Raw genomic sequence first — 14,519 nt, 5'->3', positions numbered from 1 at the left:
CAAGCGGCAGAGCCGGGATTAGAACCCATCACCTCTGACTCCCAAGCCCGGACTCTTTCCACTACTGAGTGCAAAGCACCATACTAAACGTTCGGGAGAGTGCAGTGTATCACACACATTCCAGCCCACAACGAGCTCACAGTCTCTGCCCCCCAGATCTGTGCTCTTCTTACTAGGCTACGAGTGCCGTTTCTTTTCCTATTTCATCTTTTAGGAAAAGGGGATTGCAAGCAGAGTCCACTGTGGCCAGGGTTTTGTAAGGAGGCTCAATCTCTGCCCTCAGAGGGCACGTTCACTGATGTACACACATACACTCCTCCCACCCACACCCCCCTCCCCACATCCTCACCCCGTCAGTCTCTCAGTCTCTATTTCACTCTCTTCCTCTGTTCTGAGCCCCGGGGGAGGTCAGAGGGAGGAGGTGCCCGCCACCTTTCCGGCCTGAAGCCCACCCATTATTTTAAGAGATGGTCTCGTAAGGGCAGAATCATTCCTCGGAAGAAGCCTGGCAGTTGAGAAGGGTCCTTGAACTGCTGAAGAATAACGTGGATCGCAGGTGCAGTCTGAAGTCCATAAACAGCTTCCCCCCACCACTCCCCTTTCATCTAGCGGGCTTGCCATCTGGCTTGGGTATTAGTGCAGGCGCCCTTAATGTCCGGGCAGCCTTGAATTTGGTGGTTCTGTGCCATGTTCTCTTGGGGACTCGGGGACAGCCGGCACAACAGCAGGAAGAACCTCTCAGTCAGATTCCTGACCCAGTTGGTTTAATTTTCAGTGGGCAGGGGGTGGCGGGGAGGGGTGTTGAATAGACTCTGGGGTGTCATTAACATTCCCCTCATTAAGAGGAATGACTTCTCATCCTGGTTCCGCCTCCCTTCTGAACCTCAGGTTGCGGAGGTCCGTTTCTGGGCCGTTCATTAAGATTCTGGCCGGCCCTTTCCTCCCTGGACCGCTGCCAGGAACGGCTCTTTTGTCTGAGATGGCACCAGACCCAGAGGATCTTGGGAACGCTCCACATCCAACCCTTATTTTTTGGTCGGGCCACCCACAGTAGTAATAATTGTGCTATTTGTTAAGCGCTTTACTGTGTGCCAAGCACTGCGCTGAGCTCTGGGGTAGATATAAGATAATCAGGGAAGTGGCATGGCCTAGTGGATAGAGCACGAGCCTGGGAGTCAGAAGGACCTGGATTCTAATCCCGGCTCCGCTGCTTGGCTGCTGTGTGACCTTGGGCAGGTCGCTTCACTTTTCTGTGCCTCAGTTACCTCATCTGTTAAATGGAGATTAAGACTGTGAGCCCCATGTGGGACAGGGACTGTGTCCAACCTGATTAGTTTGTATCCACCTAATGTTTAGAACAGTGTTTGGCTCATAATAAGTGCTTAACGGACACCATTCGTTATTATTATTAGGTTGGGTATCATTCTTGTCCCATAGGCTCAGTAGGAGGGAGAAAAGATATTTAGTCCCCAAGTTACAGATGGGGAGATTGAGGCCCAGAGAAGTGAAGTGACTTGCCCAGTGTCATGCAGCATGGATGTGCCAGAGCCAGAATTGGAACCCAGGTCCTCTGACTACCAGGCTTGGGCCCTTTCCACTAGGCCTCTAGACTTGAGCTCACTGTGGGCAGGAATGTGTCTGTTTGTTGTTATATTGTACTCTCCCAGTTGCTTAGTATAGTGCTTTGCACACAGTAAGTGCTCAATAAATATGATTGAATAAGTGAATGAAAGGCCATGCCGCATCTCAGGCAACAGTAACAGAAACGTTATCCCAGCTCTGCCTCGACCAGGTTACTTGGTTGCCTCAATATCCCCATCCGTGAAATGGGGACAGGGATGGGACGGTAGTGTTAGACTTTATCTCCTGCACACCCTCATTTCCTCCATGGAGCTGAGAGTAGAGAAGATCAGTATGATGTTAGGCCCTTGGCAAAACTAGAGAAAGACCCGATTGGAAATACTTAGTTGCTCCATGGGGAGCTGTTAAACTAGATTTCAGCTCTTCTCCCGAGGTGGAGATTCCGGAGACAATAATGAAGTTACTAAATTAAGTGAGGAAAGATACGGTCTTGAAAGGGGACCACGTGGATGATTTTGAGATGGGGGATTTGGGTCACACCAACTGAGGCTGAGGCCAAACCTGTCTTCTTGGGCTCGGGGGCTGACGAGGCCAGATCCAGAGTTCTTCGTTCTCCCCGACTGCCTCCCTCATCACAGGTGAGGGGTTAGGTGATTGTTGGAGATTTCATTCCTGGCCTGGCTGCCCGACACCCTTTGTCTTTTGAGTACGCTCTCACTGCCAGGCACTGTTATAAGCACTGGGGTGGATACAAGCAAATCGGGCTGGACACAGTCCCTGTCCCACATGGGGCTCACAGTCTTAATCCCCATTTTGCAGAAGCAGCGTGGCTCAGTGGAAAGAGCACGGGCTTTGGAATCAGAGGTCATGAGTTCGAATCCCAGCTCTGCCACTTGCCAGCTGTGTGACTGTGGGCAAGTCACTTGACTTCTCTGGGCCTCAGTTACCTCATCTGTAAAATGGGGATTAAGACTGTGAGCCCCATGTGGGACAACCTGATTCCCCTATGTCTACCCCAGCGCTTAGAACAGTGCTCTGCACATAGTAAGCGCTTAACAAATACCAACATTATTATTATTATTATTATTATTATTAGATAAGGTCACTGAGGCACGGAAAAGTTAAGTGACTTGCTCAAGGTCACGCAGCAGACAAATGGCAGAGCCAGGAGTAGAACTCATGACCTTCTGACTCCCAGGCCCGTGCTCTACCCACTAAGCCATGCAGTTTCCACAAAGAACTGCCACGGGGGAAGAGAGAGAAAGAAAGTGATTCATGAGCCTTTGACCTCCGTGCTCCTAATCGATCAATCGCTGTTATTTATTGAACGCTTACTGGGTGCAGAGCACTGTACAAGCACTTGGGAGAGTACAGTACAGCAGAGTCGGTAGACCGGTTCCCTGCCCACAATGAGTTTACAGTCTCCCTTGGTTGTGGACTTTGATTCCTTCTTGCCTAGTTCCACCCCGATTCACAGCTTCCTCTAGAATCATGCTGAAGCAGTGTGTCCTAGTCGAGAGAGCACAGGCCTGAGAGGAGGACCTGGGTTCTAATTCTGGCTCTGCCGATTTTTTTATTTTTAATGGTATTTGTTAAGTGCTTTCTGTGTGTCAAACCCTGTCCTAAGCCCAAGGGTACGTACAGATCAATTAGGTCAGAAACAGTACCTGTCCCCCATGGGGCACACAGTCGCTTGCTGTGTGATCTTTGTCAAGTCACTTAACTTCTCTGTGCCTCTGTTTCCTCAACTGTTATTCCCATGTTCTCCCTCTTACTTAGGCGTTGAGCCCCATGCAGGACAGGGACTGTATCAGACCTAATTAATTTGTATCTACCCCGGTGTTTAATGGAACAGTGTTTTACGCCTAGTAAGCGTTTTAACAAGTACCATAAAACAAAAAGCTCCCGCCCTGGCTGGACATCCCTCTCCATCACTTTTGACTCTCCCCGGCTGCTCATGCTGATTCGGAGGAGGAGGCATCAGAGGCCAGGTGGACTGAAGGAAAGGGGCTTCGAGGCTCATGGGAGCCAAGGCTATTGTCCCAACTTTTCTCTGACCCAGGCAAGTGACTTAAGCTCACCGAAACTGAATTTCCTGATGTGCCAAAGCGGAAGAAACTCTAGCTGCTCTCTAGACCTTAGCATTAGACCAAGAGGGAGGATTCATGGAAGGTGCTTTGAACTTGCCCCAAGGAAGTCAAAGAAGCATGACAAAATGATGATGATGGTAACGATAATTATCACGTGCTGTTTATATGGACACTCACCCTATAATTAGCAGGTTTCCGAAAAGCCAGAGCAAGGGGGTCGGATCGGTTCCTTAGCTCTCCAAGTGAAACCCATTTATCTATGATGCATTGCATTGAACATTGCCTCTGATTGCCTCAGACACCATCAGTCAATCAATCAATCAGTCATATTGTTTGAGTACTTACTGTGTTCAGAGCACTATACTGAGCTCTTGGGAGAGTACCTTGTAACAGAGCTGGTGGATGTGTTCCCTGTCCCCAACGAGCTTACAGTCTAGAGGGGGAGAGAGACAGTAATATAAATTAATTATGGATATGGACCTAAGTGACGTGGGGCTGAGTGAAGGGTGGATAAAGGGAGCAAATCCAAGTTCAAGTGCGATGCGGAAGGAACTGGAAGAAGAGGAAATGAGGACTTAGTCCATGGCCCTTTCCAGCTGGCACTTGTGCAGCAGGAAGGATTTAGGTTAGATTTCAAGAAGCATGTTCCTGACAACAGTGGTTTATAGGGGCTGGGAATCATTTCCCAGGGGCCGTGCAAGATCCCCTGCGTGAAGGGACCTGGAGTAGGGTCATCTTTTTGGTTCGGGGTGGGCGGGGCTCTGCATGGAGGCAGGGGTTTGGCTGGGATTGTCCTCTTAGAAGAGGTTCCCCTTAGCCTCTCTCTCTCTCCTTCTCCCTGAGCCCCGTGGAACACAGCCCCTGGTGAGGGGGTGAAGCCGCTGGGGGTGAGGGCGGAGACTCATGCTGGTAACGAGCGCTCAGTGGCTTTTGGTTCCTTCCTGCCTCCAGTGATGAAGGATATCGGCACCCTGTGCCCCCGTCTTAACCTCGGGCCGTTCTGCGTCATCTCAGGAGCCCCGGCCACCTCGGGAGCTGTGCACTGGGCCTCCATCCACTGGCCTCCGTCCCCGGGGCCACTGTCTCATTGCCCCCTGCCCGCAAGGTCCCACAGGCATTAACGGAAGGGAGGGAGGGAACTTCCAGTCCCGGGGAGCCTCCTCGCTCTCTGGGCTCAGGACCCTTTCTCACCAGACGCTGCTCCCGGTCTTCTGCCCCTCCACGCACACATCCCTCTGTCTCGGGATGGCAAACCCAGTCTCTCCCTTTCCCTGTCCCGCAGGAAGGTCAAGCAGCAGTAGCCAAAACCCTGAACTGGGCCTGAGGTCTGAGGCCCGAGGAGACCTGAGACTTTACCTGCAGGCTGGGCTGGTTGAGTGAGTCAGGAAGGAGGGAGGGCCCGGCTGGCTGACCCACAGGGCTTTTGGAAGGCTGGGCCGAGGTGGATGACGGGGCCCGGGGGAGGGAGAGGTCTCGGGTTCGGCCCGGGACAAAGAGCCGCCGGCTCAGAGGGGAAGGCAGGAAGCCAGACCCTCGACCTGGCTGGTGCCTGTGGTGACTCAGGGTGGGGCAGTGGCTGCCAGAGAAAGCCAGCTCGCTGCTGTTCCCCTGAGGCGGTGAGGCCCTGGGCAAGGGCGGGCGGGAGGGGAGGAGAAGGAGGAAGGAGGTTGCAGCATCTCCACCCCACTTCCTCCCCGACAGCAGGCTCTGCCTGTCGGGGTCTGGGTTCCGATCTGCCACCAGCAGCTGGAAGCGCCTCGGCTGGATTGCCCTTACTCTTCTCTCTGCCTTCCACCCCCAGGCCCTATTCTGTCCGTATGGATTGCCGTGCCGTGAGGCTTGGTGTCAGCTGAGGGGATCTGGCCTCACTGGATGTCTCTGGGGACCGGCGCCGTGGCCCAGTGGGAACTCCCCAACCTCAGATCGGGACCAGCCTTGGCTTCCGAACCCCAAGGGACTCGTGACCCATTGAGAAGCAGCATGGCCTAGTGGTTAGAGCACAGGTCTGGGAGTCAGAAGGGCCGGGGAGTCAGAAGGACCTGTATTCTAATCTCTGCTCTGCCACTTGTCTTCTCCTTGACCTTGGGCAAGTCACTTCACTTCTCTGGGCTATAGTAACCTCGTCTGTGAAATAGGGATTAGGACTGTGAGGGCAGTGTGAGATATGGACTGTGTCCAGCCTGATTTACCTTGCATCTACCCCAGCGCTTAGAACAGTGCCTGTCACATAGTAAGCACTTAACAAATACCACCTTGGACAAATCACTTCTCTTCTCTGGGCCTCAGTTACCTTATCTCTAAAATGGGGATTGGAAATATGAACCCCATGTGAGACAGGAACTGTTTCCAACCTGATTAGCTTGTCTCTACCCCAGCCCCATGAAGGACATGGACTGTTTCCAACCTGATTAGCTTGTCTCTACCCAGTGCTTGGAACAGTGCCTGGCACACAGTGCTTAACAAATACCATAAAAAAAAAGAAACACACATAAGGTGGTTTCCCTTGGCTTTTAATTACGGTACTTAAACGCTTACTATGTGCCAAGCACTGTTTTAAGCGCTGCAGTAGATACAAGTTAATCAGGTTGAACACAGTCCACATGGGCCTCATAGACTAAATTGGAGGGAACCAGCTAGCCTGTGCACAGAGGCTATTTGCTTGAGCGTTCCCATCCTAATTTGATTTTCTGAAGCGTCTTCCCTTTCCAGCTTCGGCGTCCTTCCGTCCCTTCCCTCCCACCTATTCTCCTGCCATCTGGGCCTGCTCGGCAAATTCTGTCCCTCCGAGCCTGTGGGAAACAGGCTGACAGGGGCCTTTATCTCCTAGCCCGAGCCCTCCTTTCTCTCCCTAGTCTCTTGCCACTCATAAAGTTAATCATCACCCAGTTGCTTCTGGCTGCAATGGCTGCTGCCTCAGTGTCCCCCAACCTGCAGTGGGGATGGGACCCAAGCAGCCTGTCGGCCCCTCCTGCAGTAACTTCCTACCCCATGTGGGGCTAGCACGTGGCACAGCGTTGACCGAAAATCATCCTCTTGTGAAACAGCCAACTTCTCCTGGTTCCCAAAATGAGCTTTTTCTTAGATGAGAAACCCACAACACCTCTGTCCTCATTCTCAAGACCTCCTGATCCAACAGCTTAGACTTCCCGTCCTTGCCTCCGGACATCCGCTGGGCCGGGAGACGCCTAGTAATAATTCCTTGCATTTCTAGGTCATTCTTTATTTTCCCCATGCACTCAAGTCTGCATATAACAGAGTTGTTGGACACATTCCTGCCCAAAATGAGGTTACGGTCTAGAAGGAGTGACAGACATTAAATAATAACAAATATGAATGTAAGTGCTGTGGGGCTGCTTGGGAGTGTACAATACAAAGAAGTTGTTAGACACATTCATTCATTTATTCAATCGTAATTTATTGAGTGCTTACTATGTGCAGAGCCCTGCCCACAGCGAGCTCATGGTCTATACGGGGAGAGAGCAGAAAGCAGTCGGCATTCCCTTAGGGACCTGCACAGGCTAGTCCGGCCCTGGACACCTGGGTTTCTGCCGATGGCACAGTGTGCCCAGAAGTGCTGGAAGCAGCCTAGTAGTCCCTCTGCCCAGGGATCTGGGAGGTTGGCGAGCAGACCTCTGAAACATCCGGGCAGGATTGTTTTCCCTTTGCCCTTGTTTCCGAGGATAAGAGATGACGAACCGAACCAGTGCCCGGTGCCATCCCGTGGAGGCCCTGAGGGCTGGTTGCCCACTTAAACGTCCAGCGCCCGGTCAGGCACGGACCATTTTACGTCCCTGACTTTCCCGTCGCTAATGACATTCTGCGCCTCTCGTCCATAAATCTATCCAGACCTTTCTTCAGCCTTTAAGGTCCTTAACTTGTCCTTCTAAAGTCCTTCCACCTGTGGGTACACGATTAGCATAAGAGGTGTTTGAATGGTTTACAGAGATACCGCTAGACTCTAAGCTCATTGTCCACAGGGAAGTATTTACCGACTCTTCTCTTGTTATATTGTGCTCTCCCAAGTGCTTAATACAGTGCTCTGCACTCAGTAAGCGCTCAAGAAATCTAACAGATTGGTTGATTTTTGTTATGGTATTTGTTAAGTGCTTACTATGTGCCAGGCACTGATCTAAGGGCTGGGGTAGGTAGATACCAGCTAATCAGGGGAAACACAGTCCCAGTCCTACATGGGGCTCACGGTATTAATCCCCATTTTACAGATGAGGTCACCGAGGCACAGAGCAGTCAAGTGACTTGCCCAAGGTCACACAGCAAACAAGTGACAGAGCGGGCATTAGAACCCTGGTCCTTCTGACTCCCAAGCCACGCTGCTTCTCAGTGTTAGGGTCACTTTGGTCACAAATGGGGCCTCTACGTAAAGAATGTCTGCGGGCACTTGTCAGTGTGTGTCGGCGCCCCTGCCCGCCTCTTCGCTTGTGGCCCTCCATCCCCCCTGGGGGGAACTGGACGGGCAAGGACCAGAGTGCACAGGTGATGCTATGCAAACCGCTGTCAGTCCCTTGAACAGGTTCTCTACCCTGGAAGCCTCAGGACTAAGGCTCATCCACCATTTCTGATGGACGAGTTCAACATCATCCTCATCAACGCTAAAATGATCAGTCAGTCAGTGGTATTTATTGGATGCTTCTTGTGTTTGGAGCACTGTGCTAAGCGCTTGGGAGAAGACAATATAACAGAGATGGTATACACGATCTCTGCCCACAAGGAGAAGCAGTCTGGTCTAGCGGTTAGAGCACGGGACTGGGAGTCTGATGGACCTGGGTTCTAATCCTCAGCTCTGCCTCCTGTCTGCTGTGTGACCTTGGGCAAGTCACCTCACCTCTCTGAGCCTCAGTTACCTCATCTGTAAAATGGGTATTAAAGCTATGAGCCCCATGTAAGACGTGGACTGTGTCCAACCTCTCGACTGTGAGCTCGTTGTGAGCAGAGAATAGGTTTGTTATATTGTTATATTGTACTTTCCCAAGTACAGTCCTCTGGGCACAGTAAGTGCTCAATAAATACAATTGACTGACTGATTATCCTGTTACTACCCCAGTATTTAGGATAGTGCCTGGCACAGAGTAAGCACTTTAACAAACACCAATGAGCAGAAGAAAAGGAGCTTAGAGTGAGCAATCTTTTGTACAGAGCTGGTTTGGCCAGATGTGGATTCTTCCCCGCAAAATCCAAGAAGGAAACGGAGGTGGGTGCAGGGGGAGACGGGGCTAGGAGTGACCACCTGGGTGGAGGGGTTATTTAGCCCCCCTCCTACCCACCTAACCTGTCCGACACTTTTGTCGCCTGCAGGTCAACCTGAATGACTCCCACAACCAGATGGTGGTGCATTGGGCCGGAGAGAAGAGCAACGTGATTGTGGCGTTGGCCAGAGACAGCCTGGCTCTGCCGGGCCAGAAAAGCAGCGACGTAAGTGGACCTGAGGTTTGCCTTGGCTATGGGGGGGACTTAGACCCCAGCCTGGTGGGGCAATCTTTCCCTTTGGTCATATGGGTTTGTTTGCTGTGGGTTGGGGGTGTTGGCTGCTGGTTCATACACACACACAGACACACACACACACACACACACACACACACACACGCCCCCCACATCTCCCCCCACTTAACTTCTCTGTGTCTTCATTTTCTTTTTCACATGTAAAATGGGGATTCATTACCTGTTTTCTCGCTCTCCGTTAGACTGTGAGCTCCATGTGGGAAAGGGACTTTGTCCGATCTGATTATCTTGTATTTACCCCAGTGCTTGGCACATAGAAAATGTCTAACAGTGAGAAGCATTCATTCGTTCATTTGTTCATCCAGTTGTCTTTTGGGGCGCTTATTGTGTGCAGAGCATCGTACTAAGTGCTTGGGAGAGTACAGTATAACAATAAACAGACACATTTGCTGCCCACAATGAGTTTACAGTCTAGAGAGGGAGACAGACAATATAAATAAATAAATTACAGATAGGTACATAAGCAGCGTGGCCTAGTGGATAGAGCACAGGCTTGGGAGTCAGAAGGAACTGGCTCCCAATTCCGGCTCTGCACTTGTGTGCTGTGTGATCTTGGGCAAGTCACTTCACTTCTCTGTGGCTCCGTTCGTTATCTCATCTGGAAAAAGGGGATTAAGACTGTGAGCCCCATAGAAGGACTGGGTCCAACTTGATTAGCTTGTATCAAACCCAGTGCTTAGTACAGTGCCTGGCACATAGGAAGTGTTTAACAGATACCATAAGAAAAAGAACTACAGTTTTCATTATTAATGATATCCTCAGTCACACCTTCAACCCTGGATCTGCTCCAATTGGAGAAACTGAACACTTGTAAGAGTGTGAAATAGATGCCTCCTCTCTGCTAGTGATACACCATCTAACACCTGGAACTTTTCCCTCTGCTAACCCAAATATCCCTGGAGGTTTTCTGCAAGTGCAAATGCTAAAAAAAATTGCAGGGAAATGGAGAGTATATGGCGAGTGTAATGAGGTGTATTATACCTCCCTCCCTCTTTCCTCCCCCTCCACCACACACTGAGAAGACACGGTAGAAATATTAATTCATTCAATCATATTTATTTAGCGCTTACTGAGTGCAAAGCACTGTACTAAGCACTTGGGAGAGTACAGTTTAACAATAAACAGACACCTTCTCTGCTTACATATAGAGAAAACTATGGCAGTGGGCTTTAGTGGTGGCAGGCACTGTATCATCTTGAGATAGATACAAGCTAATCCAGTTGTACACAGTCCCTGTCCCACCTGGGGCTCACACACTTAATCCCCATTTTACAGATGAGGTAACGGAGGCACAGAGAACCAAAGCGACTTGCCCAAGGTCACACAGCAGACATGGCACATCCAGGATTAGAACCCAGGTCCTTCTGACTCCCAGACCTGTACTCTGTCCACTAGGCCACACTGGCTTAGCTTCCTCTGCAGCTAAGGCTGAAAATCAGTCCCCATGTTGTCACTTTTCCCCAGAGGACGTGGGCCAGATCCCTGTATCTCATCAACAGGCTGCCGGTAAACAAGTTCTTGGGTGCATTCAGGCCCACCCCTTGGCACCCAGCCCAGCTAGGCACCGGTTGGCCTTTCCCATTGCCTAGATTTGTTACCCAGCTCACATGGGCCCTCTGGGGAATTCGGGCAGAAAAGGAACACCGGATGACGCACTTCACTGTGATCTGGGGATGGTCAGGGCCTCCCCCACTCCAGCTCCAAATTTGACCCCATAGATAATAATGTTGGGATTTGTTAAGCGCTTACTATGTGCAGAGCACTGTTCTAAGCGCTGGGGGAGATACAGGGTCATCAGGTGGTCCCACGTGAGGCTCACAGTTAATCCCCATTTTCCAGATGAGGCAACTGAGGCCCAGAGAAGTGAAGAGACTTGCCCCCAGTCACCCAGCTGACAAGTGGCAGAGGCGGGACTCGAACCCATGACCTCTGACTCCCAAGCCTGGGCTCTTTCCACTGAGCCACGCTGCTTCTGTAGTAACTGGTCAATACTCCTTGGGCCTCTGAGTCCTTTGAAAGGGTGGACCTGGGTATGTTTATTAATAATAATAGTGATGATGATGATGGTGGTGTTCATTAAGCACTTATTATGTGCCAGGCACTGTACTAAGGACCGGAGTGGATACAAGCATATCGAGTTGGACAAAGTCCCTGTCCCACGTGGGGCTCACAGTCTCAATCCCCATTTTACAGATGAGGTAACTGAGGCCCAGAGAAGTGAAGTGACTTGCCCAAGGCCACACAGCAGACAAATGCAGCGTGGCTTAGTAGAAAGAGAACGGGCTTGGAAGTCAGAGGTCATGGGTTCTAATCCCACTTACACCGCTTGTCAGCTGTGTGATTTTGGGCAAGTCACTTAACTTCTCTAGGCCTCAGTTACCTCATCTGTAAAATGGGGTTTAAGACTGTTAGCCTCATGTGGGATAACCTGATTACCTTGTATCTACCCCAGCGCTTAGAACAGTGCTCGGCACATAGTAAGCACTTAACAATACCATAATTATTATTAAATGGCAGAGGTGGGATTAGAACCCAGGACCTACTGACTCCCAGGCCTGTGATCTATCCAGTGTGCCGTGCTGCTTCTCATAATTGTGTTATTTAAGTGCTTACAGTGTGCCAGGCACTGTAGTAAGCACTGGGGTGATACGAGCATACTGGGTTGGGCAGCGTTGTCTAGTGAATAGATAATGAGAGTCGGAAATACTCCGGACTGAAAGCTCCTCTCTAGACTATAATCTCATTGTGTCAGGGAATGTGTCTGTTATATTGCGGAATCGTACTCTCCCAAGTGCTCAGTACAGTGCTGTGTACCCAGTAAGCACTCAATAAATATGACCAGCTGACTGACAAGGACCTAGATTCTGATCCCGGCTCTGCCACTTGTCTGCTGGGTGATCTTGTAGGCAGGGAATTTGCCTACAAACTCTGTTAGATTCTACTCTCCCAAGCGCTTAGCATAGTGCTCTGCCCACAGTAAGTGCTCAGTAAATACCATTGATTGAGCTAACTTCCCTGAGCCTCAGCTACCTCATCTGTGAAATGGGGTAAAACTTTGAGCCCCAGGTGGGACATGGACTTTGTCCAACCTGATTAGCTTGGACTGTGCTGACAACTGTGCCTGACACAAAGTAAGTGTTTAATTAATACCATAAAAAACTCTAAAGGGTAGGGTCTGTGTTGTAAATCAGTCAGGAGTGTTTATCGAGTGCCTTTTGAGGGCAGAGCATTGTACTAAGTGTTTGGGGGAGAAGAGTAAAAGCAAAACACCCAATCTCCTTCTGCACTAGGTTCTCAAATGCCTAATTCAGTGTCCTGCATCCAGTGGGTACTCAGTAAGTGCTCTTTTTGGGTCTGTGGAACTGCTAAAGTTTATCTTACAATGGCATTACTTTGGATTGAGGCAGCACCTTCTCTTTTGCTCATTTAAAGACAGTCTCATGTAATTCTCCTGTGATAGTAAGCGCTCAATAAAAGAGCAGGATTTAACAGGTTTTTACATTTTTCAGGTTAAGGGACTGGCCTAAGGCCATACAGCAAGCTTATAGTAGACCTAGGACTAGAACCCAAGTCCCTTGATTCCTAGCGGCACCTGGGATCCAGCTTAGCCCATCCACCCTTCCGGATGGGGGTCTCAAGAAGCTCAGGGCTCTGAGAGAATTGGAATGGTAAACTGGTTGGAAATGCGTGATAAAATGAGCTTGCGAAAGAACTTCTTCACGCCCTGTGGTGTTGAATAAATGATTAGAGGTGGTAGAGATGTGCTCCAGCTGAATCTAGGCTACATTAAAGCTCTGGCAGAATGAGGGTGTTTTGGGGGTGAAAAGTTAACGCGAAATACATTTGGACCTAGAGGCAGGCCCTGCTGCCGGGCCAATGATGTAGTGATCCCAGATTTTCTCTAAGGATGAATTAGAAGTGCAGTTCAGTAGCCTCCTAGAGCTGGGGGTGAGGAGAAGAGAGAAGGTTGGCAGGAGGAAGAGAGTCTTACAGATGGGAAAGAGTTAAAGTAGCTGGAGTACAAGTATTTTAAGGGAGTCATAGTCCCTATAGTTACTTTTGTTATCATTATTTTTATTATTATTATTATTATATTTCCTAAGTGTTTCCTATGTGCCAAAGCATTGTGCCAAACTCTGAGGTAGGAACGTATAATCAGATTGGTCACGTTCACTGCCACACCTAGGGCCTTCAGTGTAAGAGGAGGGAAGAGCAGGTGTTTTATTCCCATTTTACAGATCTGGACTCTCAGACTCAGAGAGGTCAAGTTCATTCATTTGTTCAATCGTATTTATTGAGCACTTACTGTATGCAGAGCACTATACTAAGCACAAACAGACATATTCCCTGCCCACAGCGAGTTTACAGTCTAGAGGGGGAGGCAGACATTAATATAAAGTACAGATATGTGCATAAGTGCCATGGGGCTGGGAGGAGGATGAACAAAGGGATCATGTCAGGGTGACACAGAAGGGTGTGGAAGAAGAGGAAAGGAGGGTTTAGTCAGGGAAGACATCTAAGTGGCATGCCCCAGGTCAAACACAGAACAGCTAGTCAATAATTAATAATAATTGTGCTATTTGTTAGGCACTAACTATGTGCCAAGCACTGCCCTAAGTGCTGGGTAGATACAAGATAGTAAGGTTGAACAAAATCCCTGTTCCATATGGGTCTCACAGTCAAAGTAGGAGGGAGAACTGCTGTCGAACCTCCATTTTACAAATGAGGAAACTGAGACACATAGAAGCTAAATGACTTGCTCAAGGTCAGGCAAGTGACAGAGCCGGGATTAGAACCTAGGTGTCCTGATTCCCGGTCCCATGCTCTTTCCACTAGGCCACGCTGCCTTCCTCGGGTCTAGTTTTGAGACTCAGCAAATGTCAGGGATACCATCATTGCAAAATCCATATGCGAACAGCTGGGAGGGGATCAGGTGCTGGAATACAAGCTGAACAGAGTGGGGCCTGGTCAGCCTGGCCAGTGTGCCCTTGGGCAGATGGTGACCATACCTGGGAGAGGGGATGGAGGTGGGGGGGAATCCTGATCTCATTTGGCTCTTTTCCACATGACTCATTCCTACAGAAACAGACCCAATGCAGTCCAGACCATGTGGGTGCTCTGAGGCTGGTGGCCAGCCACCTGGGTCTGGAGGGGTCGGTCTCCCTCCCCAGACTGGGGGGTCCAGTGGGACACTTGGAGCAGGTCAACTGGCTTGGGTCACCTGGAGGGCCACTGACAGCTGGGATCAGTCCTGGGCCCCAGGGAGTCTCCGGGGCCTAGTGGGAAAGGGGGCTCGGAGGATGACGGCTTCTGGGTGGAGGAGGCAGGGATGGG

The 14,519-nt window shown here is 50.2% G+C and overlaps 1 protein-coding gene across 2 annotated transcripts in view; it reads left to right on the top strand.

Moving 5' to 3' along the window:
- The window catches only part of SORL1 (sortilin related receptor 1), a 111,247-nt gene that overhangs the window by 11,183 nt on the left and 85,545 nt on the right, over positions 1–14,519 (top strand). For both annotated transcript variants that reach the window (XM_029075155.2, XM_029075156.2), the window contains exon 2: positions 8,982–9,098. In XM_029075155.2, coding sequence (XP_028930988.1) covers positions 8,982–9,098 — 117 coding nt within the window. The remainder of the gene's footprint in view (positions 1–8,981; positions 9,099–14,519) is intronic.

This window comes from Ornithorhynchus anatinus, chromosome 11, assembly GCF_004115215.2.
Source record: "Ornithorhynchus anatinus isolate Pmale09 chromosome 11, mOrnAna1.pri.v4, whole genome shotgun sequence".
Taxonomy (NCBI): domain Eukaryota; kingdom Metazoa; phylum Chordata; class Mammalia; order Monotremata; family Ornithorhynchidae; genus Ornithorhynchus; species Ornithorhynchus anatinus.
Note: the sequence above shows the minus strand (reverse complement) of the source record. Positions and strands in the feature narration are given on the sequence as shown.